Raw genomic sequence first — 23,843 nt, 5'->3', positions numbered from 1 at the left:
GAGAAGTGTAAGTAACTTTGAGTAACTTTTCAGTGGAAGCTGCTATGCTGTGAAGATGTTTGTTACACCGAGATGCCTTCCTCTCTTCCAAGCCAAAAGGACATCTAAGGTGACCCAGTCTGACCCCAGGTGTAGCAAAAGCCACAGAAGCCCACGAGGAATTCCTCTACCTCACCCAGCCATTTGTTCAAGCATGTACCTCTATAAAAACATTTCATCTCCATTCAAAAGATAGAAAATCTACAATTCCCTTCCTAACAATTTCTAATGATTCATTGCTCTCATTTAAAGTTTGCACCTTAGAGTTTGTCATTAACTGATTTTTATCTCTGTATATTGTTAACACATATTGCCTTGAAAATGTTTCGCTAAGTCTGGAGTATGAAAACAGTCATATAAAATCAACTGTCATATTACAGATGTAAAGATTATTTTCAGGAATGCACATTTTGTTCAACCAAGTTTGAACTGAAGTTAAAGGAGTTAGAAAGTAACCATATAGTACCAGTTAAGAAGGTAAACTATGTTTTGTCCAACGTATTTGTGGAGAACATACATAAAAATCATGTGTTTATAATAGCATAATAATAAACACACGATTATGTGTGGAATCCTGATAGATTCATACTGAATGCAGCAATCACCAAAGAGCCAGGGAGTCTAGTTGAAACCAACCTATTATTTGGAGTATTTATAAGGAAAAAAAAATAAATCTGTCTGCTCTGAAATTTTATTTTGTTTTCTTTTTAGAGGTACATAAACAGTATGACAACCTTAACTATAGTATTTGATCATTTTAAGTGCTTGGACATAAAATTTTACTCGTGGGCATAACACATTCATGACAGTGCTCTACATAAGATACATGTTATTTTGCAATACTGGTTTAACTATGTATTACCACTTAAGCAGGCAAAAAAATTATTAGGCAATCACAAGAATTTCATTAAATATTTTAACCTCAGTACTACAATAGTCCATATTAAGATAAAAGAATTATATGAATTACAGGCTGTCTCAAAGAGCTGTGGAGGCTCATTTCCCCTTAGCTCATGGTCAGGGGAGACATTTGACAGCCCTTTGGAGGAGGTGCATCACTTCTGAACTCAGCACAGATGTCGAGAGCTCAGCCACGGCTTGACCCCAGGCTGCCAGCCCAGGGCACAGCTCCCATCCCTGGAGCCACACCCACTGTTGCAGAGACTGGATGGGGGGCAAGTTGGAGATTTTGGAAACTATGTGGTTGGTGCTTTGCCTCCTTGAACTATGCATGCACCAAGTGCTACGCTGCAAGTATAGGCCAACAAGGGTAAGAAAGAATTTGACAGAAGAGTCCAACACTTTCTCAACATAGAGCAGCACACAGCCAAGTTAACTCAAAACCTGGCAGAAAAACAATAGGTTTCATGCTCCGTCATACCATAGCTACTTCCTTTTCACATATTATTTAAAATATTAGCGCCTTCTAAGTTTGTGCACATACCCAAATCTCTTTGTAAGCCATAGTCCTAAGAGCTGCCATGCCTCATCTCTTCATGTCACTATTTTTCAGACCCCCAGTTCAGGGAACAGCAGATGTGGTCTCCAGTCTGAAGGCATGTGATAGGGTAGTGCTGCTGAGGATGAACCAGCCAGAGGAGGCAAAGCCACCGCCTCCCCTTACACACCAGGTCCTTTCCAGATGTAGTATGTTATTTTCCTTCCTTACATATGGCACATGAGAGAGGCCACTTCCTCATTCTTTAGCACAGGGCCACTTAAAAGATACTGGATGCCACACTAGCTGAGCTGGAGGTGCAGTCCTTTCTGTGACTGAACTGAGCTCTTTTCATCTAGCAGTGCCCCAAGAGGAGACACAAGCAGCATTGCTGCTCTCAGGTTTCTGACTGATCAGAAAGCCTCTTGGTCTTTGTACACCCAAGCCATCTCTGGGACAGCACCTACACTCCATGGCCTTCTTGCAAGAAGGGTCAGTGTTGAAGGAGCTGTTTAGTGTACTGTTTTTACTCAGTATGCCTTCCAGTACTAGAGATCATCCACACCGTTCTAATTTTAGCCCGGGGAGCATCAAGAGCTTGGATGCCTCACCCAACTCCAGCATCTGGTGATGCAACATCAGACAGTGAGGCAGCAGTAGACAGCGTGGCCTCTCCTGCTGGAGGCATTCTCCCCTCTTTGAGGAGGCAGCTCAGGGCACCACCTTTCAAAAACAGTTCTCCTGAGGCGTGTGCTGGCTGAGGCAGACTCTTTGATAAGTAAAGCACAACAGTGTGTTCTCTAGATATTGGAGACATCTGTACAATTGACCAGATACATTTTCCTGAAATAGGTGTCCTGTCATGTACACACACAGCCCACATCTCTCTCTTCTCACACAGGCACGCACAAGGAGTAAGTCAAAGAGCACAGGTTTATTTTATATCATCCAGTAGGTCCCTGAAATGTGAATATTATACATGACAGAACTGCACAGGTAACACATCTGATTTTTACCACATCTTAAAGATGTAACTGCACCTGCTGAAAAGACTACCACCACCAGCTCCTCAACAACCCTCTTGTCAACACACCATCTTTTCCAGATACGTTGTCTGTGCAGCTGGTCCATGCATTCCCTGCCCATTCATCAAAATGACCCAGGGTGCTAGTTAACTAATATTTGATAAAATGATTAACTTTGGCTGAAATAAGTCTGTGTGTGCTCAGCGAAACAGTTCAATTTGCTTCCCTAGCAGGGGCAATAACCTGTGGGAGAGAGTGAGGAAGCAAGTGTGCATGAAGCCTCCTTCTTTAACCAGCACAGCTGCTGACAAAGGAGGCTGTATCTCTTGCCTTCTCTGAAGTTAATCCCAGCAGTTTAAAGCAGACTTGTGAAAAAAAACATGAATCTGAAGTTACTCTAAAACGCTACTCCAAGGACACATTAGTTCCACTAGAGGCAAAGTATAAGCCAGACGCAGTAGTTCGAGTTCTAGTCAAAGAGATTGCAGAGAAAGTAAGAGCTAATAATTCTTAATTTGGCATAACATGACATTCCCAACAGCTTCTGTCTCTCCTTCCAGTAATTGCGTCTTGGCAGTGTACATATTTAAAAAGTCATTGCACAAAAGACATTTTCTGTTGGGGGAAAAAAAAAAGCAAAGCACCTTTCTTTATAATAGTGTCATTCTGAAAACTGAAGATGCTTTCACTGAAAGGAAAAATATGCCGATCAAAACACGAAGAGGACAAAACCTCATTCATTCCTTATTTGTTTAAGAATTACTAAAAAGAAACAGTTTTGCGGGAGGCTAAGGCAACAGTAATTTAGACAATAATAAATTGAGCATTGTAAGAATAACTGTTCCATTGAATAAAAGAATTCTGGCAAGAAACTTTTCACATGGCATTCAACAGACATTCAAATAAATGAATGAAGTATGCAAGTTAAATTACTTCAAAAATAAAGACTTTCCAGCGGTTTACCATAATGACAACATTGTATAGAAAGATACAATAGCTCTTTGTAGCCTAAAAATTGTCAGTTTTATTTTACAAAGATGACTTCCAAAAGCATCTTGTCATGACAATTGAGTTTTGAAGAAAAAACAACCTGTCATTGATAAATAGATGAAATTAACCGTCATTAAAACCACTTAAGCACTCCTCCTTCCTGTTATCCTTCTCATCTCGGCAGTAACTGATAAGAAGATTTCAGGGAGGCTCAATCATTGATGGCAGGATCTAGAAAAGAAACAATTTTACATACAGTTATCATTCACATTCATAGCATCTACTTATTGTATTTTGCTAACCTACACTTAATGGGCTTCCTTCTGCCACTGGCATGAGCACAATGGACCATCTACTTCATACAAATAACCACTCACTGCTGCAATTACACCTTGTACCATGAAAATATTGTAGTGGTTGCATGCTATCACATTAATAGTGCATACAGAGGTACCATTAACAAGGTCCCGTTTTCCCACTAAGTATGACTAGCTAATATCAGCCAGTGCATTAGCCAGTAGGAATCAGACATTACTCATCATCATGCAGTTCGTTACTTATGGGACAAGGTTGAACTTGAAACCAGTAGATTTCTCTGTAGCTTCTGGAAAAATATACCACTTGTCCACAGAAACATACCACCGAAGTGAGAGAAGGACCAGATGCAACCACAACAGAATTAACGAAGAGGAAAACTACAACTGCATGTTTTCCCAAAACACATCATCCAAGATTTTGTTTCGCTAAGCAAGCAGCTTCTTTAAGAGGACAGAAGGGCATGGATTGGTCAAAGAAAAAGATCTGAGCCTTGCATAACCAGACTAGCTCTGGTGCATCCCCAGAAGGCTGTATGCATGGCAACCCCACTTCCAACATACAAAGTAATTAATTGTATTCCCGCATTAAAGCTACCGTGGCACACCTCCACCTTGGCAGATTTCTAGCTGGCTTTAATCTTTTCCATCTTCCACATGCCAGGTTCCTCACACCAACTGGCCCTCAGTGACAGCTGAGTTTTTAATGCCATGCAACACCTTGACGCAAATGGGTTTTGCCCTTTCTTCCTTCCAGCTTTCACTAGACTACGCTGCCATTTAGTCACTGCACTGACGTAACAACTACACTTTCTTCTACTGCACTGCAGCTGTACACCTACTGACGTGACAACAGGAAGCGAGCGTCTTCATCCCTACCGGAACATAGCTGCCTTTTTGGTTAGCAACTTGCATCCTTTTTCATGCCGAGGACGGAGCATATGGTCCTTCGATGGGACATCAAAATAAATATGACAGGTCAGTGCAATCATCATACTGAATGAATTCAAATGATGCCATATCTAAAGTGAAATGTGTGCACATAATAAAGATTCAAATGACAAAAAAAAAAATCCCCTACCCTTTATCCCTCTCTGAATTATTTATGAATTCTGCATCTCCAGCTGTTGCCACCAGCCCAAGGACATTACTTCATTTTGGGAATGACACTTCATATTAAAAGATAAGTTAGCAAAACAAAAAAAGGACACTGTGGACCCTCCCTAAAGGCCACAGCAAAGCATAATACATCTTTTCCCAGTATTTACAAAGGAAAATAATCGACAATCAATTCAGCTCATGTTTCTCAACTTGTTTCCGTAATTCCAGACACAGATTTCAACACTCATGCGTTGTCAGCCATGCCTTTTTAAACCATCGCAGTTAGGCAAGACTCTCAAAGCGTCCTGTATCCTCCTCATATTTTTTAGGGTTATTTCCCTCTAACAGTTCACCATAAACCCTATGTCACCATACCAAGGACTCTGTGATACTACTGGCACTCAAGTTAGTGAATCCTAGTACGTAATATGGACATTCCAAGAAGATGTGAGTATTCTGCATATATGGAATTGCTTTTGATAAAAGCAATTATTTGTTCATAAATTAAAACAAAAAGAAACAACAACCTCAACGTGTAGTCTAGGGCAGAAAGAATTGGTTTCAACTAACCATGACATTTACCTTCGCAAATTCACATGGCGCTGTCTCCCCACTTAGGGACTGCTCTGATTCAGGTTCCATCACATATTAGTTCTTAGATTTCAAACAAACAAATTGACGGAAGGAAGGCTTAGCCAGTAAGCATGATTTCCATCACCTACCTTTACATGCCCTCCCCCCTCCCACCAACTAAAGCAAGTTCATAGTTTATCTGTAGAGCAGAGAACATGGAGACAGAATAAACAGGAAAAAAAGGAATAAAAAAAAAAAATCAACCAGTGGTTTTGATTGCCACCTTATTCATAATGGAATTGGACAATTAAATAGGTATAGAGATCTGATCCGTTACACGGAAACACTCACACCATTAACAAAGCACCAGCTTCCCACTACCAGAACATACTGCGACACTGTGTTTGTGTCAGGCCTGAAATGAACTGAAATGGGGCAAAATTTGCAAGTCCCCAAGTGTCAAGGGACATATGACCCCTAAATATTAGCCCGTCACGATTTACCAACAGACTCTTCTCCACCGCAAAGCGAATTACTCTGTTCTTACCCATGACCTTCATTTCAGTGTTTTCTGCTTTTACTTTTACCTGCCTGAACAGCAGTTGGGTTTATGCTCTGCTCCTAGGAGATCCCAAATGCCACAAGAACTTTTAACTGATTAATGATTTGGGATTGCTGTTTGTTTTGTTTCTTTTTTTTTTTCCCTCCTCCATAGTCATCTGAAAGCGGACTAGCAATGGTAGCAGTTCTAACACTAAAAGGAAATGTGTGAATAATAAGAGCTTCCAAGGTACCATCATCAGAAATCTCCAGTATCACCCACAAAGCTTGCAAGCCATTTGTTAGCTTCCTGCAGCCGAGAACACACCATTTGCCACTAGTGACAAACACACAGTTTAGGCCTGAACCAGAATTCCAGGCAGGCAGGTAGTAAATAAGCAAACTCGTCTTTGGGAAAGGCAGCAAGAGATGTTACCTGCCTTGCAAGTGAAACAAGCCAATGGCTTGCAAGCAGAGCCCACGTCGGTTTAGCTGTCAGCAGTACTTCCAGCAGTATCTGCTTTTGTTCAGTTTGGTACCACTGAGCTCATGCAGTGTTATTCAGGAAAAGGAGATGTAGTTAAAACAAACATTTATTTGCCCTTCAGTCTGCATCAGAACTGGCACCCAGCCCTGAACAGTCTCCCTCTTCCTCACGACTGTGGGAAAGCTACCAAAAGAGGACCTTCCCTTCCCATCTCCTGCTGTTGGCCAAAAAAACAAAAGGTACAGAAACAAAGAGAACAGGCAGAGAACCTGGGATGTGTAAAATACCACTGAGTAGTTAAACGTTACCAGTTGAACCTTAATTTCCATGAGCCCTAAATGCTCCTGTTGTCACTGCTATATATTTGAGGTTATTACTCCCTCACCATTAACGATTCTCCACGTGTCATACACAAACCCTCTCAAAACTACAATTATTTATAATTGTAACCCGCTCAAAATGTGCATCACATTTTTCTTGCAAATTAACAAATTAAAAACAGGAACATATCTCACATTCCAGGGTTGCCATTTAACTCTCAATGCCACAGGTTCTCAAGTGCCTCCTGAAATACTTTCTAGCTGTGCTAAAGGAATGACATTTGGAAAAATCACCTGTGTGCTGACAGGAAAACATCCTTCTGAAGATTTTCACAAGCTAGTTGGATGCAATTGAAGTCAGTCCTCAGAAAATAAGGAAAGTCATCTTCGTGCCCAAACATGCTCACTAAATGCTTCTGGCTATGACATTATTTCATAATTGACACATTATACACAAACACCTCAAGAAAGTATCTTTTTGCGTATGTCTGGATTACACAGCTATTTATACCCAGTGCTTTTGCAGAGCCTTCCCAACGTTACACAATGCTCTTGAATACAAATGACAAATTGATCCTTTCAGATGATAGGGTTTTTTTAGCGTTCGATATTTTTAATGTTAAAAAAAATTGTAGCTCAACGTGGTCTTTAATCTAATCCTTACTCTGAACAACTGAAGTACATCCGTATTAATCTATTAGATGCTTTTCCACACCACACCTATGGCACTGCATAAATTGCTATAATTTAAATGAATTACTGCTTGAAAATTCTCATTTGGTGAGAAACATGCAGCGTTACAAGGCACCGGAAAGAAAAATGTGCACTACAGTAACTAAGTTTTATAACACAGTATATCTAGGTTCTCATAAACCAGCTATTCTAAATTGTTAAAGGACAAGAGTATTAGACCGATCACATAGAACACACATCAATATGTCCAAGAAGTCAATAATATGAAATTAAATCTACGGTTTATTTAGATACATTTCCATGCATGCAGAATCCACTTTAAAAATACCATTAGGCTGGCTGAAAAATATTATTTCAGAAGGCATTAACACCAATAGTAATTCTATCTCTGCCCTGGATAACTTGCATTTTTCTCTTTAAACGTTTGATCTGCTGAAACACATCAAAGAAAAAGAACTTTGGGGGGGGGGGGGGGGGCAGAACCCAAACCAAAAAAACCCCTGAATTCTTTTGTTACATTATTCCGCATATTACTACTGTTTAAGGATGACTTGTTTAAGACTGCACATTTCAACTACCTAACAGTAAAGAATGAAAAGCTTCTTGCTACAAGCTAAAAAGAAAGTCTTTACCATGCTCCTTGAAGAGCTCATTTTCACATTACTCAGGCTTCATTATGCTGAATCAATATTCGTTTAGTCACTGGGGTTATTGACATATTTTAAAATAAAAGTATACCCTTCAGCTACTGCACTCATTACGGGTAATTTGTCTTGTCAGGGAGCAGGGAATATTATCCCAGTCTTTCAGGGGCTGACAGCCCATGGAAATACCTCCCCTTGGTTACAACTGTAAATAATTTTAAGGTAAAATATTGAAAAATCAATGACTGTTTCCTGCAATCTGTCACAAACAAATCAATCATAATCTGCACAGCCAGAGAGTATGATTTGAAGGAGATGAGAGCAGATGTAATTCTTGGCTGGAATCTCTCATTTCAAAATCACTTCACATAATGGTGTCATCATTTAAACACTTAGCAGTCACTGCAACTGCCACTCATAACATCTAGTTGGACAAAACCGCAAGGAAGAGGAGGAGAAATGCCACTGCTGTTATGTAAACAAACACTTTATTTAAATGGTTGCAACATTAGCAAATTTCACAGATGTAACAGCTAGGCTTGTCTCTCCATGCAAGTCCAAGATGCTTTTCTTTCTCAATAGAAGATAGTCTATAAATTAGCCTCTCAAAATGCAAAGCACTTCAAAACAAAACTAGGCTTCACAAAAGGTGAGCAATAATATCTGGTACTAACACTATTTCTAAAAATATTTCAAATTCCATTCACTCCAAATTGCTCATAACAGAATTATGCATCAAATTCTCAAGAGATTAAGAAAGGAGAATTGTCTGAGGTACCTTTGTCTTTTTAAGAGCAATAAGGATTTCAATGCTTCTTTGTCCTCTACATATTACATTTCACATGTAATTTTCATTAAGCACACACCGACTCAACTTTAGTGTAGGTAACCACTGCAGAGTACAGGGGAAAGAAAGTCATAACCTACATAAATTAATTGATAATATATTTTCAACTCGCACTCAAAGAGATTAACTGTTGTATATGGAATTACATTTGTATAAAGGATCAATTTATACATAAAGAATTAACTACTGTGCAGTCAAAATGCTATAAACTAATCTTTGTAAATGTGAATCATTTGTGTAAAACTAATCTATTTTTATAGAGTAACACTAATGCTCGGACTGAAATTATCTCCTCATTTGTTCCCCCACCTCACCCCAGACTACATTTTCACCCTGACACTGTACAGTGTTCGAGAGACTTCTGTGCACATCAGTCAAGACAAAAAAGCAGCAGACAGGATGAAACTGTTGTGCAACCGCAACCATGGGCCTGAGCCTGCATTCCTCACAAAAACAAAATTCGCGAATGCTCATGGAGTGTTTCATTCTGGAGTCTATAATTTGAGCTCTTAATCTTTAATGTGCAGAGCCTGTTATCACATATTCATTTTAATCACATTAACCTTACCAACTCATATTTCTGAATATTTATCTTACAACTGTGAGACTAAGGAAAAAAGTGCAATCAAAAAGATGAAATTATTTTCTCTTTTCTTGAAAAAAAAATCCCTTAATACAGTTTTTAAAAATGAAAGAATAGGGCATATTGTACATCTAAGTAAACCTCTCCAAGGTTTGCCTTCCTTTAAAGCAGGCTTTAAGTCTCTTTATCTTCTACATGGAAAACACACATCTCTAAGTCTTTATTGATACACATCAAAACCACTATTGTTTCTAGCAGCTGGACAAATTCTCTTTCTTCACAAAATAAACTAGTAAAAAAAGAAACTAAGATCTTAGCCCCGAAGAAACAGTTACTGCCTTAGAGGCTAACTAAGTGCAGGAAAACTGCAAGTAACAGCGGTGAAGTGAATCAGCTTATCCTGGGGAAAGGCCATTCTATTGTGAAAGGAAGCGGGAGGAGGCAGAGGGTGAGTAATCGCTAAAAACAAGAGCAGCTCCTAGAAATGAGTTGCAGTACCTCACTCTTTCACTGGATGAGATCTATAATGAAGCTATCCGATACAGAGACAGCCTCAGGCTCATCAGCCCTTTTAAATCTCCTCACTGGCCAACAGACGCTCACAGGGGGAAGACCCTGCTTACTACTTTAAGCCATTCTGAGAGGGAGAAGCAGTGTGCCATACTGAACGTGTCGGCATCTTCCCCCAGCGCCATTCTCCTGAGCCAAGTTGTTATCTCTCGTGACAATCACCTGATTAGGTGGGTCAAGAATCACAGAAGATAGAAAAGATCCATTCCACCAACATGCCAGTTCTCCTGTTTGTAAAAATGAATGCAATGACTCTTCCCCTCCATTGTAAGGCACTTAATAAATGTTAATAATAATTAAGTCAGTCACATCTCCCAGACAACAGTGACAGATCTTTTCTTGCAATATTTGAGAACTATTGGGCTCAGGAGGGAGCTCCCACAAGTTTCAGACGGAAAGACTCGCAAATTCCATCCTTGAATGCAAGAGGTCACAGGAGGCTGCACTACAGCGGACATTTCACAACCGCTCCCAGACAAGGGAAGCCCTAAGAAGAAAGAGCAGCACATGCTGCAGCACTACAGATGTTTATGGAGAGTTCACAGGTCCGCACTATGAGTGCCATTTTCTGCTGGACAAAGCATTAAGATGCTGTAACAGCTAAGAGGACTGTGAAGTGTTTCTGGTTAAGAAGTTAAACTATCTTCAATTTCTTGAATGAAAGAGTATTTTTCTTCATTCCATCTTTCTCAACAAACAAAAGAACTACAGGTTATGGAAAGAGCTGAAAAAAGAAGAGACACTGGCTTAAAAAAAAGCTAGTAGCACTTCCTCTAGTACCCACCTTCTTGATCGACTGTTCTCATTCATAATGTTCATTTAAGCCGCTCGTATATGTTCATTTAATGCAGCTCCACAGAACCACGAACAATAAAGCAGTGCAATATTACATCATGCTATATTACTGATATTACACTATTATCAATACTCTACCTAATGAAGTTTATAAAGTCTTCATGTTTGGGTGTTAAAGAAGAATCCTGCTTTGAAATAGCTCCTGCCTTCCACCTCTGTTCTTCCCTTCTTCAGGATTGCTTAGACCAGGCTCACTGAGCTCATCTGGAGAGGACAAAAAAGAAAGGAAACAGAAAGAGCATACTTATTACAATGCTTGTCATCTGCACCACATGATTTTCTTAACAGAAACAGGACTAAAGCTGATATGTCTGGAAACATTAATTCTGCATTTTATTAGAGACAGAATCCAGTACCCCAAAGGAAAGTGCCACTACCATAATGCTTTACTTAATGAATCATAACATACACACAAAATAAATTACTTACCGTTAACTCTGAACGGGACTTAATATGGCCAGAAAGAGCTGCAAGCCCAGATGCATTCTGGCTTTGTATGAGGTCTCTTCCTGTACTCAGGGGGGTGCAGGATAGGCTGGACTGCTGGATTCGTTTTCCCCATCATGGACCTCACTGCTTCTGCTCTTGGGTGCATTCTATAAAGGCAAAAAATGGACATATGAAGAACAGGGAAATGGAACAAAAAGATAGTATTTGTCACTAATTTAGTCAGGAGGTTTCTCTTACAAACAGGGATTAGACTGAGCAACGCAAGGCTTTCTTCACCCATTAATCTAGCACGTTTGTTCAATCCCACAGACACTATGTTAGTACCACATCCCACTGGACAGTGTTCAATTCTGCATTTTCTAAGAGGTGCACCACAAACAGGTGTCTATGGAAATCCAAGATCTGTGGAATATGGAAATTTAGTGGCATTTAGCTAATGAATCAGTGATAGCATTAATAACTGGTTTTCGCTCAAAAGCACAACAGCTTAATAAATTATATGAGTATGGACACCAATTTAAATCTGAACATTTCTGAGAAAAGCAAAGGGTTCCAGTTAGGTAAACAGAGGCACAGAGATTACACGGACAAATCTAGGTCACAAGATGTGCCAGAAATTGAATAAGGAAAGCAGATCACGATTTAAGACTCCCAGACCCTTCTCTACTACCAAGTCTTCCCATCACCTTCTCAGTCAATATAAAAAAAGGTCTCAGCCATTCTGCAGCCTCCTCCCAGACAGCTATCTGGGTGACCTCAGTTTAAGTCTTACTTAGTGACACAGTAGCACAGTTTATACCGCAGAGAGTATCAGCTGAATTTTAACTGAAGAAAGTAAATACTGAAATAAACTTAAAAAAAAGCAAAGAGTAAAAAATACCTTTAAAGTAACTTTTGAAACCTAGGCTTTACAAAGCTGTCCTCTTCCCAGGAGACATTCATGGAACCTAATGCCTCCAGAAGCTGGGATGGGGCAAGGTCCTCCCTAGACAACAGCCAGGCAGTCCGCACAAACAAAGTATTTCTCGCACCATCAATATCATAAAGAAGTTGTAGGCACCTTTTTATAATGACAGAGTATTCTTAATAAAAGCTTCAAGCAGGTTTTATAGCTGCATATTATCCAATGAAACCAGTAATAAACAGCACTGTAGCGTTATTTAGTGCAACTCCGATACGCCAAGAGTCGCAACCTCAATTTTATTTATCACACAGGCTAAAATGTTAGTTCTTGGCTTTACAGTAGCAGCCAAGCCTGTAGCTATTTTATCCCAGCACACTGCCATCTGGATATTGATACTGCGCTACGGGATATGAAAGAAGAGCATAGTTACCTAATACAGCTTAATTGAAAACAGAGGACCTACATATTATACCATGCATTATTCTACACAAAATTAAATCTGAAGGGCATGAAAAGTTCTGTAGATGTCAGCAGAGAATATTTCAGAGGTAAACACTGGGTTCTTGATCTGTGACAGGAATGCTGAGAAATACTGTGAAAAAGATGTGCTTATGAAAAGAAAAAGCTAGTTTTCACTCTGTTGGGGAAAAAAAAAAAGCTCAGGAAGATGCATCTCCTTTGGGAAAAGTAGGAGACTAATCAGTCACAAGTTTATCAGTAAACTCTGATCCACATTCACCTTGAAAGGTCCGTCTGGCTTCCTTTTTTCCTCAAACAATTATTTATATTAAAAAAAAAAAAAAGGAGGTTCTGGCTCTACAAATACACTCACTTTAATCTGCAGAAAACAGCTTCAAGAACCATTCGCACCTGCATTATCCACATTAAGGAATAGAAACTAAAAAACTCTAATATTAATAAAAATCAGAAATTAGAACTATTGAAAAGAATTCTTTGAGTGTAAGGCTAGAAAGGCTACCTGGCTTTACATTTCTCCTCAGAAAGGTAATGCTGAGCTTTCACAAATACTGGCCATAAGGACTGCAAATATATGTAAGTAAAACAGATGAAAACACAAACCCTTTTGAACACATCACTGCTATTAAAAGTCACCCACCTCTAACACCCACACTGGAGGCCAGATTCCAGCTACAGGAGCTCCCAACACGCTGCAGCACCTGCAGTCAAAAGGGAATCTGCCACCATATGGAATGCTACGGGCACATGCATGTCCCACAAAATGGCATGGGGAGCCACAGCCATCCTTCCCGCTGAGGTGTTCCTCTTTCACAATAAGGAGCCAACTAACAGTAGATGTGGCTTGCCTTAAGTGAAAAACTTGTTTAGACACGAAAAAGAGCAGTTTTTAATTTTTTTTCCACTAAAGTCAACCATTAGGAGAGTCGATTTTCTGCATATGCCCATGGAACTGTAAGCAAAATAAACCCTAAAGACATTCTTAACTTAGTCCATATTATGCCAACAAATTCAAGCAAATCATGCCATTTAAGGTAATTACAAGAAACTTCAAGGAAACTGAAATACAGTTTCAGGTTCTCCCACGATACTGTCAAGATCTTTAGAGTTACATATTCAATTCAATAACTATGTGCTTAAAAGGCATGCCAGCTGCGCTTCTGCGTATGGTTTTATTCCACACACTAAACAGGTTTGATGACGCAATTTAAAAAAGGACTCAGACTGATAATCAGGTTTCTTTTAGCAGACAAGAAGTGATTTTACATAGAAAGGCTTGCCGAGAAAAACAAAAGTCTATCTAAGCTACCCAATACCCAATTGCTAGACACAGAAATGAAGAGTTATTCTAGGTGTTCGTGAGTTTACACCTCGGTCTCAGGCCGCAAACACAGAGAGCGCTAACGAGGAGAGTCTCGGGCAAAGTAAGCGCAGGCAGAAGAAAGAACAGAGGAGTTCGGGGTGTCTCGCAGAGCTCTCCCCGAGATCATTCACGTAGGCTAAGAGCCACCCAACACCAGCACTTCCACGGCAAGTACTGACCCTGTAACTCCCAGCACTTCATCTTAGGGAAGCCAGCTGCAACACACACGAGTTGTATCTGCAGGAAAGTGCCCTTAAGTTTTACTGCCGATGCTTCAACCAGTATTTTAGCTGAATTGTGTTAGTTCTGTCTCAGCATAATAATATATTGATTTAACATAGAAAAACACAAGCCCCTCCCTCCTCTTTGCACACTAATTAGTTTTACTTCCATGGTAGTACAAAGGTGAGAAAAGGAAATAATTTAAAAGATAAATATTCACATATATTTATTTTGCTCTGTTATTAGTACAAGTTGTTACTACTTTTAAATACACTGTATAAAACACCTATTAACAGATGTTTCCAGCAGCGATTTCCACTACCATCTGAGTCTCAGTATTTTGTTTACAGGGACAGCTTTAAACAAAACAGTATCTGGGAGGGGGATTATTTTTAATGATTACTTTTGGTTCGTTGGGTTTTTTAAAGAGGATTCCCTTTAACATCACATACACATCTCTCGGTAATATATTCACAAATTCAAGGGGAGAAACAAATTATTCAATAAGTGTCTAAGGTCACGTACGCTGATAAAGAAATATCAAAAAGGTTTTGAGAAAACAGCCTCCTTCTCATCTACCACTGCAAAAAGAAAAAAAAAAAGTTGAAATGATCTCGTAATGCATCTCCCTTCATAATTCATGCCGAAAGATGACATTTTCTCAGGATCTTAATTAAGATAATGATGAACACCTGTGTCGGCATTCTTTGGCAAGACAGCATTATCCATCATAATCTTTTAAGTACTCTCAAAAAACCCCAACAAAATCGTATGACGGAACCAATCTGTTGCCTCTCCTTGCACTAAGTTTTACATCTCAGACACACACAAGAACGATTAGATCTTTAAAGACTGCAATAAAAGCAGGCTCGTTAGATTTTAAAGTTTCAACAGAAAGTAGCTATTAAAGTAATTAAATTAAGGTGCATCATATCCAAGACACCCAAGTTTAACTCCATCCACTACAAGCCACCTGCAACCAAAGCACTTACAGTTAGAGCCTACCAACAGCTAGACTTTTACAATATAGTTTGCTGTTATTTTCAAGATCACCCTGCCTCTTTTTCCACTCCTGGAAAGAAAATATTCACAGCTGATCCCTATTATATGTTCACACATTAATTTATTAAGCTATTTTATGATGTACCACATATGCTTGCATACCCTAAATGAAATTATGCAAATGAAACCAGTGGAGAAAAACAAATATGCAAGTTCAAATATTGCTACATTTTGGGTCACCACATTTTGTGCAGTCATCTCAAATCCAAGTTCCCCTTGTGTCAAAAACCCTACAGGAGTCTGACTACTAAAGTAAGCAAAGACCATTTTAAACAGCTTTGCAGGACCAGCCCATCAGACTGAAGGCTATAAAAAGAGTGACTTTAATTATTTATTTATACAAGCTGAATTTAAATTCACGAGACTTAATTTAAATAAAGCGAAGAGCGCACGGCCAGCCTGTAAATCCTACCCATCGTTAAGTAAGAGTTGAATGGTAAATGTTTCTTCTGTTGCATTAACGGTTTAGCTTCCAAGAAATTCTGAACAAAATATATAAAGTACAGAATTTTAATATCAGCTTGCACTTATATCATTTCACTGACAGCTGCAAAGCAAATAAATACCTGATACCAAGAACTTACCCATACTTTCAAATGTTTGTGCCTTCAGTAAAAATGAAAGGAAGCAACAAATGTATCTTCAAGCCCCACATTTGTTAGTAGAACTGATAGAAATACGTAAACAAGAATCTTGAAACAAACTTATTTCCCTTTAATCAAAGGGCTGAAAAGTCCTGCAAAGCAGATTAGTCTTAGGCTTTCACATTTTAATATGCTTCTATCAGAGGAAAAAGTTGCTGTGACTAGTCATTCAGTAGAGCTATCAATGTGCAAATAAAGCAGAAAATAGAGACATCCTTAAGAAATGAGTTTCAAATTTGATACAAAGTGAAGGTGACAGCCACAGCAATAGAACTATAAACTAAATGTTTCAATATCTTGAAGAATTATCTACAGTTCTTTTAAAACGGCAAAGAATATAATAATGGCATAATGTGGTGAGAATGTCGGTTTGATAGACACAATACTGATGGCATAAGAGTCCTATCGCTACCGTTTATTAATCAGCTCTGCTATTATGTTGCAATGCATGAAAGTATGCATGAACTCACCAGTTTCCAAAATGTACGCCTACAGAAGCAAGATTAGTAGAACATCAGAAATAAAGAGGGTAATTTTACATGACATTAACCTTACCTCTTCCTCGAAAAAGTCAGATGCCATGGGAAGACGGTTAAAACTTCTGCTTCTCCCTACAAAGAAAGGGGCAAGGAAAAGCGGTTACTTATTCTACTCACATATAAAATTAACGTTAAATGTATAAAACTTTACCAGATGATAGCTCACTCCTCGAACACGGGATATTGTCAGAGCATTACGACTGAAGCGCTTTTGAGTGGAAAAAGAAGTGCGGTGCTTTGGCGCGATAGCTGAAATTAACCCAGGGACAAACACCAGTGACACCGTGCAGCTGAAAACTGATGAAAGTGCACACCTGTGTGGATTGAGCATGTAAGAGTGTGCGGCCCGGTGTTAGCCCCTTCCCGGCTACCGGGGGCACAACCCACACGGATTTTAAAGAGACGAAACACGGTACGCTTCCACATTAAAAAAAAAAAAAATAAAGATGTATTTAAAAAAAAAAAAAAAAGGAAAAAGAAGAGAAAGGAGGGAATCGCCAGACAAAGCGCTGCTCGACAGCGGCGCCGAGGAGGTGCCGGGACCCACCTCGCCTCGCCGGGCTTCCGCACGCCGCTCCCGCGATCGCCGCCTTACTGCGGGGCCCGGCGCGGCAGCGCCCTCCGGCCCGGCGCGGGCGGACACCGGCCCCAGGACCGCGGACGACAGCGGCTCCGGCGCCGCCGCCTCCCCGGGAGCGCCCGCGCGCGGGGCCCGGGCCACCGCCCGCGCGCGGGGCAGCGCCGAGGCCCGCCCGGCAGGGGGCGCCCCAGCGCGGCGGGGCAGCGCCGCCACAGGGCCCCGACGTGCCGCCGCGCGGCGGGAGGCGCTGCCGCCGCACCGCTCCCTCGCCTCGCCGGACGGGGCCCGCCCGACCCGCAGCCGCCTTGGGCTGCGCGGAGCCCGGCCGGGCTAGGCTGGGCCAGGCTGGGCCGGGCCGGGCCGGGAGGCGGCCGGCTCGGGCCGCAGCGCCTCCGCGCGCCGTCCTGCCAGCACCACCCCCGGCCTCCCCGGCAACCGTGCCGCCCCTCCACACCCCCTCCGCGCCGCGCTGAGGGACAGGTCTCCCGGCCAATGGAAGAAGGGGAGGACCCACGGCCGGCGGGAGGACAGCCAATCACGTGCCGGGAGGGGCGGGGGCGGGACTGGCGGGGCCGCGGCCTGCTGGGTAGTGTAGTGCGGGCGGCGCCCGCCCCGCCGCCGCCGGCCCTGCCGTGATCCCCCGAATACGTCCCCCCTCGGCGTCCCTTCCCGCCGAGCCGCTCCCGGGCCCCGCGGCGGGGCTGCTCGGGAAGGCTCAGCCTGCGCCCCGCCGTTTGGCGGGGAGATGTGGCCACTGCCGCCAGGACGGAACCCCGGAGGGAGAGAGGGAAGGAGGGAGGGAGGGGGGGAGGGAGGGAACGGGGCGGTGTCGGTGTCGCCTCGTCGGCGACCCGGGGAGCTCCTGCCCCAGCCTGCCCGTTTTAAACCACCGCCTCCCTCCTCTCGTCTCCGCGTCCGTCCCGCTGGGGCCAGCGGCGAGAGGGATTAGGGCCGGGAGATGCAAAAGTTACCAGATTTTAAAAAAATAAATAAGATAAATCTAATTAAATCGCCCCCACCGGGACAGGCGCAGCGGGTGCGAGGCGGGTCCGGCCCCGCGGGTCCCGTGTGGCCGGGGACGCGGAGCCGCGGCGGAGGGCAGGGTCCGCGGCCGCCAGGGGAAAAAAGCGAGAAGGGAATAAATCGGGGTCTCTTCCTGTTGGGAAATGTATCTGGTGGAATCAAAGGAGATTACATCTCCTGATCGGCGGGGATTTATCCCGGTTCATATGGTTTTAATCTGCTTTCGCCTCGTCCCTTTCATGAGCCGGGAGGTGTGGGGGGGGGTTGGAGGATACCTGGTGTACTCTTCAGATCCGCGGGCAAACCCTCATTCTGAACGATTTCTGCAGACCCATCTCCGCCCCCGCCGCTCCCCCTCCGGATTCCCCTTCTCCCGGGACCGGCGCTGGGAAAGACTAAACCCCTCCCGCCCCGCTCACGGCCCCCCGAGCTCCCCGAAGCCCGCTCCTCGCCGGGGACCCCCCGCCGCAGCTCCGCTCGCTCAGCCGCCGCAACAGGTCCGGCAGCGGGGCGGCCCCGGCGCGGCCCCCGCCCCGACGGCGCGACCGGCCGCGCACCCCGGCGCTGCCGGCCCGGCCCGGCGCTTCCCCGCCCCAAATCGCCTTTTTTGTTTGGAAAAGAAAAACTAACACCACCGCACACCCCCCATCCCCCCGTATATTCCACCTCCAGTGATTTAGTGGAGGGAGGGGCAGGGGGCAGAGAGCAAGAGGAGGGGTGGCTGCGCAGAGGGGGAGCCGGGCGGCTAATAAATCTTATTAAATATCTATTTTTTTTTCATATACTGATTGGCTTGCATTCCGGCGCAGCGCGGCTCCGCACGGTATTTAGCACATGCAGAAAGTTGGAGCTGATCTTAAATGGCTCGGAGGTGACTGCAATCCAGGAGCCGGCGCACTTGAGCCTCTGAGCGCTGGGGAGGGCCGAGGGAAGCGCGGAGCCCTCCCGCTGGTTGGGCCCGGCCGCGGCAGCCCAGCGGGGTCCTGCCAGTCCTTCCACTGACAACACCCCGCGAAGGAGGAGCCTCGCCGGGCCGCGCAGAAGGCGTCAGGAGCTGCAATTTCCAACTTAGCATCTTGGCAGGACCCTTCGGAAAGCGAGAGCGAGGAGGAAGGGGGGAAAAAAAAGCCCCCCGGTGCAAGGGGGAGAGAGCGAGCGAGGGGGGGGGGGGGGGGGGGGTGAAAAAAAAAAAAAAAAAAAGGAGAGAGAGGGGGAAGCGAGGAGGGGGAGAAAAAGGAGGAAGCGGTGCCAGGCTGCAGGCGAGCGCGGAGCAGCAGCCCCGGCACAGAGCAAGGTGCCGCCGCTGCCCAGCTGGCGAGGGCGGAGAGGCGCCCGCGAAGCCCCGGCCGCAGCGGCCCCAGCCCGGCAGCGCGGCGGCTCCCTCCCGGCGCCTTGGGCTCCCGGGTATATGTGTGCGCCTGGCCATGTCGTATCCTCAGGGTTACTTGTACCAGCCGTCAGCGTCCTTGGCTCTCTACTCCTGCCCGGCGTACAGCACCAGCGTGATCTCCGGACCCAGGACCGATGAACTTGGGAGATCTTCTTCGGGCTCCGCTTTTTCCCCTTATGCCGGATCTACCGCCTTTACCGCCCCTTCCCCGGGTTACAACTCCCACCTCCAGTACGGCACCGACCCGGCCGCCGCCGCCGCCGCCGCCTTCACTTCCTACGTGGTAAGAGCAGCCCCGGGCAGCCGGCACCGCGCCGGGCACGGCGGCATCCCGCGGGCGTTGCCCCCCCCATCCCACACACCCCCCCCCCCCACCCCCCCCCGGGCCTGCTTTTTGTTCCCATTTTATTTTTGAGATATCGGGGACAAAAGGGAGCGCGGCTCCCCGCCACGCCGCCCAACTTTCCCGCATCGCCGCCCCGTGCTGCCGCACACTGTTGCTGGCGGCAGCGGCGGGCAGGGCCGGGCGACGGGGAGCCGCCGGGCTGGGCGGGAGGGCACCGATTTCATTCCCTTAAAAAAAAATAATAATTTTTTTTTTTTATAAAACAGTAATCGTAATTCCGCAAAAATTAGCTTGTTGTGATTGAAAAGGGAATGAACCCAGCAGCGGCCGGCGATGGGAGAAATCCGGGCGATAAACCCAGGCAACTTTCCCCCAGCACGGCGATAATTAGGCTGCTTAAATATAGCAGAGCTCTAATCCCATGGCCGCGACCTGCTCCGCGGGCGCTGCGCGGGGAAGGGGAAGGCAGAGCGCTGCGCCGCCGTGCGCGCCTGCGGGGCACCGCGGAGCCGGCCCGGGGCGCCGGGCATCCCCGCCGCAGGGCTACGGCCGCCGGCGGTGCCCCGCAGCTCCCCCCAAAACCCGGGGAGTTTTGCTCAGCCTCTCCCCTCTGTTAAGGGTCTCGGCGGAGTTCCCCAGTTTCTTCTTTCCTCTTCCCGTCTTGCTTCCTTTTCTCCTTCCTCTTTTCTTTTCTCCTCTTTTCTTCCCTTTATTTTTTTCCTCCTCCCGCCCCTGGCCTGGCAGAGGAGCGGCCCGACCCGGCCACCTGGGCCCGGCAGGTTGCCCGCCGCGGTCCCAGCGCGGGGGGGGGAGGGAAGGGTCCCCCCGCCGTTGTCCGCCCCCACGCCGCGCTGCCCACTTGCTTTTCCGCGCCCGCATTTGGGGGAGAAGCGCTGGATTTGCTGCAGGCGGCCGGTGGCCTCCCGGGGCCGGCGCCTCCCGGCCCCGGCGAGCCCCCCGGCCCTTCCGCCCGTTCTCCCGGGAAGGAGCCGGGGGAGAAGCCGGGCAGGGCCCGGCGCTGGGGCAGAGGCGGCGGGGCGCGGGCAGGGGCGGCGGGCAGGCCCTGGCGCTGCCCTTGCCGTGTCATTGTCGCCCCGCGGCCGCCTGACCTCGCCCCGCCGGGCCGCTCTCCCCTCTCTCCCCAGGGCTCGCCCTACGACCACACGCCGGGCATGGCCGGCTCCCTGGGGTACCACCCGTACGCGGCGCCGCTCGGCTCCTACCCCTACGGGGACCCCGCGTACCGCAAGAACGCGACGCGGGACGCCACGGCCACCCTCAAGGCCTGGCTCAACGAGCACCGGAAAAACCCCTACCCCACCAAGGGCGAGAAGATCATGCTGGCCATCATCACCAAAATGACCCTCACCCAGGTCTCCACCTGGTTCGCCAACGCGCGGCGGCGGCTCAAAAAGGAGAACAAAATGACCTGGACCCCGCGGAACCGCAGCGAGGACGAGGAGGAAGAGGAGAACATCGACCTGGAGAAAAACGACGAGGACGAGCCCCAGAAACTGGACGAGAAGGGGGACCCCGGCACGCCGGACACAGGTAGGGCAGCGGGCTCGGCCGGGCCACCGCGGCCGCGCCCTCGGGGCTGCCCCCGGCCCGGCCCGGGCGGTGGCGGCGGGGCGGCCTGTCCCCCCGAGCGGGCAGCCGGGGCGGGGGGAGCCGGAGGGCAGCGCTGCGGGCCTGGCGGCGGTGGGACCGGGGCGGGGGAGCGGGGGGGGGGCGGCGAAGTGGGTGGGCGGGTTTGGGGGCGCAGGGCGAGCCCGAGAGCTGCCCCCCACCCCTCTCCTTTCCCTCAACCCCCACCCCCCACCCCAGGAGCGGCGGATCCCAAGGCAGCGCCGGGCTGCGAGCGCCTCCAGGAGTCCCCCGGCCCCCGGGAGGCCGAGGGCGGCCTCAGCGACTCGGATTGCAAAGAGCCGGCGGAGGAGCGGCTCGACGGGCCGCCCGCCCCCCCCAAGGCGCCCGGCTCGTCCCCGCTGGGGCCGTGCCCGGCGGGCCGCGGGCTGCCGCCGGCGGGCGGCGAGGAGCCCCCGCCGTACCGCCCGCCCTCCGCCGCCGCCGGGCCGCCGCACGCCGCCGACCTGCACCCGCTGCTGCCCGCCGCCACCGGCGCCTCCGTCATCCACTCGCCGCAGCAGGCGGCCCTCGCCAAGCCCAAGCTCTGGTCGCTGGCCGAGATCGCCACCTCGGCGGACAAGGCGAAGGAGGCCGGCGGCGAGGCGGCGCCCCCCGGCCCCGCCGTGCTGGGCGGCGGCGGCCCGTCGCGCTCGCCTCCGCGGCCGCGCTCGCCCGCGGCGCAGTGCCCCTTCCCCAACGGGGCGGTCCTGCCGCGGCCGCTCTACTACACGGCGCCCTTCTACCCCGGGTACACGAACTACGGCTCCTTCGGGGCCCTGCACGGGCACCCCGCCGGCGGCCCCGCTGCCGCCGCCCCCGGCGCCCACTTCAATGGATTAAACCAGACTGTCCTCAGCAGAGCCGAGAGCCTGGCTAAAGACACTAAAATGATCCGGAGCCAGTCCCAAGTAGACCTTTGCAAAGACTCACCTTACGAACTGAAGAAAGGTATGTCCAACATTTAATATCGGCTTCTCCTCCTTACCCCCTCCTGGGACTGTGGTTTTGTTCTTTTTTTTTTTTTTTTTTTAATTTATTGAGAGAAATAATAAATTGCTTTGGCAGTTATTTTTCCACTACCAAAAGAAAAACAAAACAAAACAAACAGAAAAAGACCAGCTCCCCCCTCCCTGCCAGCACCCCCTTCAAAAGTTTATAGAGTCTATTGGAAATGGCTGGGTGGAAACCGCCCAGAAATGTCTTAACCAAGTGAAAAGCAAATGAGTGACATGCTCTCTCTCACACACACAAAGAAGAAAGATTTGTATTAAATCTTATTCTGTATATTTAATGTAGCTTTTTGTATTTAAATTGATAATACAGTATCTTTGAAGTAAATTATGAAATCAAGACACCTGTACAGGCATTAATGTTGTTTTCGTAATATAAATATATACATTTCTGTGTCTTTTTCCGAATTGTTTCATAGTTTTAAAATATATATATACAAGTTTAATTTAATTTTTTATGCCTATTGTTTTTTTTTCTTGGGTGTGAGCTAAACTATAATGCAAAAAGAAAAAAAAAAAAAGAAATAGGTTATACTTATTAGATACAAAAAACTGCAGCCGCCTTTGTAAAATGCAAATATTTAATTAAAAGAGATTTTTAACAGAACCAAAACCACTCTGTTTTTGCAACGGGCAGATATGTGCATAGCTGCGGAAAAAGATACGCGTTTTAAGAGAGACGCGGGGCTCCGTTTAGGACCTTACAGTAGTTCCTGAAGCCCTTTTCAAAGTGGCTGACGGTTTCTGAGAGGTCGAGCTCCGGCGGCGAGAGCCGCCCGCGGGGCCGGGGAGAGGCGAGCGGCGGCAGCGGGGCCGGGGCCGGGCCGGGCGCGGGAGGGCCGTCGTTTCCGGGGGTAAAGGCTTAAATCAGGGCATGCACAAAAGCACTTGTTAGAAACACCAAATCGAAGCGCAGTCCCATCTTTTAACCTAATTACTTCCAATCAGTGTCGTGTTTTATGCAAAGCAATCAGCTGGTGAACTTTGCTAATGAGTTCGATTTTCTGCCAGATTTACCCCGCGTCGCTGCCGCGGCGGTGCCCGGGGATGGGGATTGCACAGGCAGAGGCGCTCGGTGCGGCGGGGGCCGCCTGGGCCCCGGCCCCCTTCCCCCTCCTCCCCGCCCCCCGGCGTTTTGCACCGCCGCCCGCGGCCCACGGGACGGCGCGGGCTGGGCGGGCGGCC

At 46.8% G+C, this 23,843-nt stretch overlaps 2 protein-coding genes across 2 annotated transcripts; one reads left to right on the top strand and one right to left on the bottom strand.

Annotated features, from left to right (window-relative positions):
• Positions 1–714: 714 nt before the first annotated feature.
• LOC141948653 (uncharacterized) lies at positions 715–19,709 on the bottom strand. Its single transcript, XM_074881386.1, has 6 exons — positions 19,570–19,709; positions 17,228–17,570; positions 16,697–16,752; positions 11,449–11,615; positions 11,098–11,223; positions 715–3,723 (listed from the first exon to the last, which is right to left on the bottom strand). The coding sequence occupies exons 1-4, from the start codon at positions 19,707–19,709 to the stop codon at positions 11,468–11,470; spliced, it is 687 nt and encodes a 228-aa protein (XP_074737487.1). The 3' UTR covers positions 715–3,723; positions 11,098–11,223; positions 11,449–11,467.
• Positions 19,485–23,109, top strand: IRX5 (iroquois homeobox 5). Its single transcript, XM_074881431.1, has 3 exons — positions 19,485–19,956; positions 21,165–21,570; positions 21,847–23,109. Exons 1-3 carry the CDS (start codon positions 19,708–19,710, stop codon positions 22,611–22,613), a joined length of 1,422 nt encoding a protein of 473 aa, XP_074737532.1. The 5' UTR covers positions 19,485–19,707; the 3' UTR covers positions 22,614–23,109.
• Positions 23,110–23,843: the final 734 nt, after the last annotated feature.

Source organism: Strix uralensis, chromosome 12 (assembly GCF_047716275.1).
Source record: "Strix uralensis isolate ZFMK-TIS-50842 chromosome 12, bStrUra1, whole genome shotgun sequence".
NCBI classification, from domain to species: domain Eukaryota; kingdom Metazoa; phylum Chordata; class Aves; order Strigiformes; family Strigidae; genus Strix; species Strix uralensis.
Note: the sequence above shows the minus strand (reverse complement) of the source record. Positions and strands in the feature narration are given on the sequence as shown.

Excerpts from the sequence above, each read along its gene's own strand:
- IRX5 (XM_074881431.1), top strand. The coding sequence starts at position 19,708 with ATGTCGTATCCTCAGGGTTACTTGTACCAGCCGTCAGCGTCCTTGGCT. Across the intron at positions 19,957-21,164 it reads CCGCCTTCACTTCCTACGTG|GGCTCGCCCTACGACCACAC; the intron begins GTAAGAGCAGCC and ends CTCTCTCCCCAG. Across the intron at positions 21,571-21,846 it reads CCCCGGCACGCCGGACACAG|GAGCGGCGGATCCCAAGGCA; the intron begins GTAGGGCAGCGG and ends CCCCCACCCCAG.
- LOC141948653 (XM_074881386.1), bottom strand. The coding sequence starts at position 19,709 with ATGGCCAGGCGCACACATATACCCGGGAGCCCAAGGCGCCGGGAGGGA. Across the intron at positions 17,571-19,569 it reads CAGCGGCGGCACCTTGCTCT|CCCAAGGCGGCTGCGGGTCG; the intron begins GTGCCGGGGCTG and ends GGCTCCGCGCAG. Across the intron at positions 16,753-17,227 it reads CGGAAGCCCGGCGAGGCGAG|GGAGAAGCAGAAGTTTTAAC; the intron begins GTGGGTCCCGGC and ends CTTTCTTTGTAG.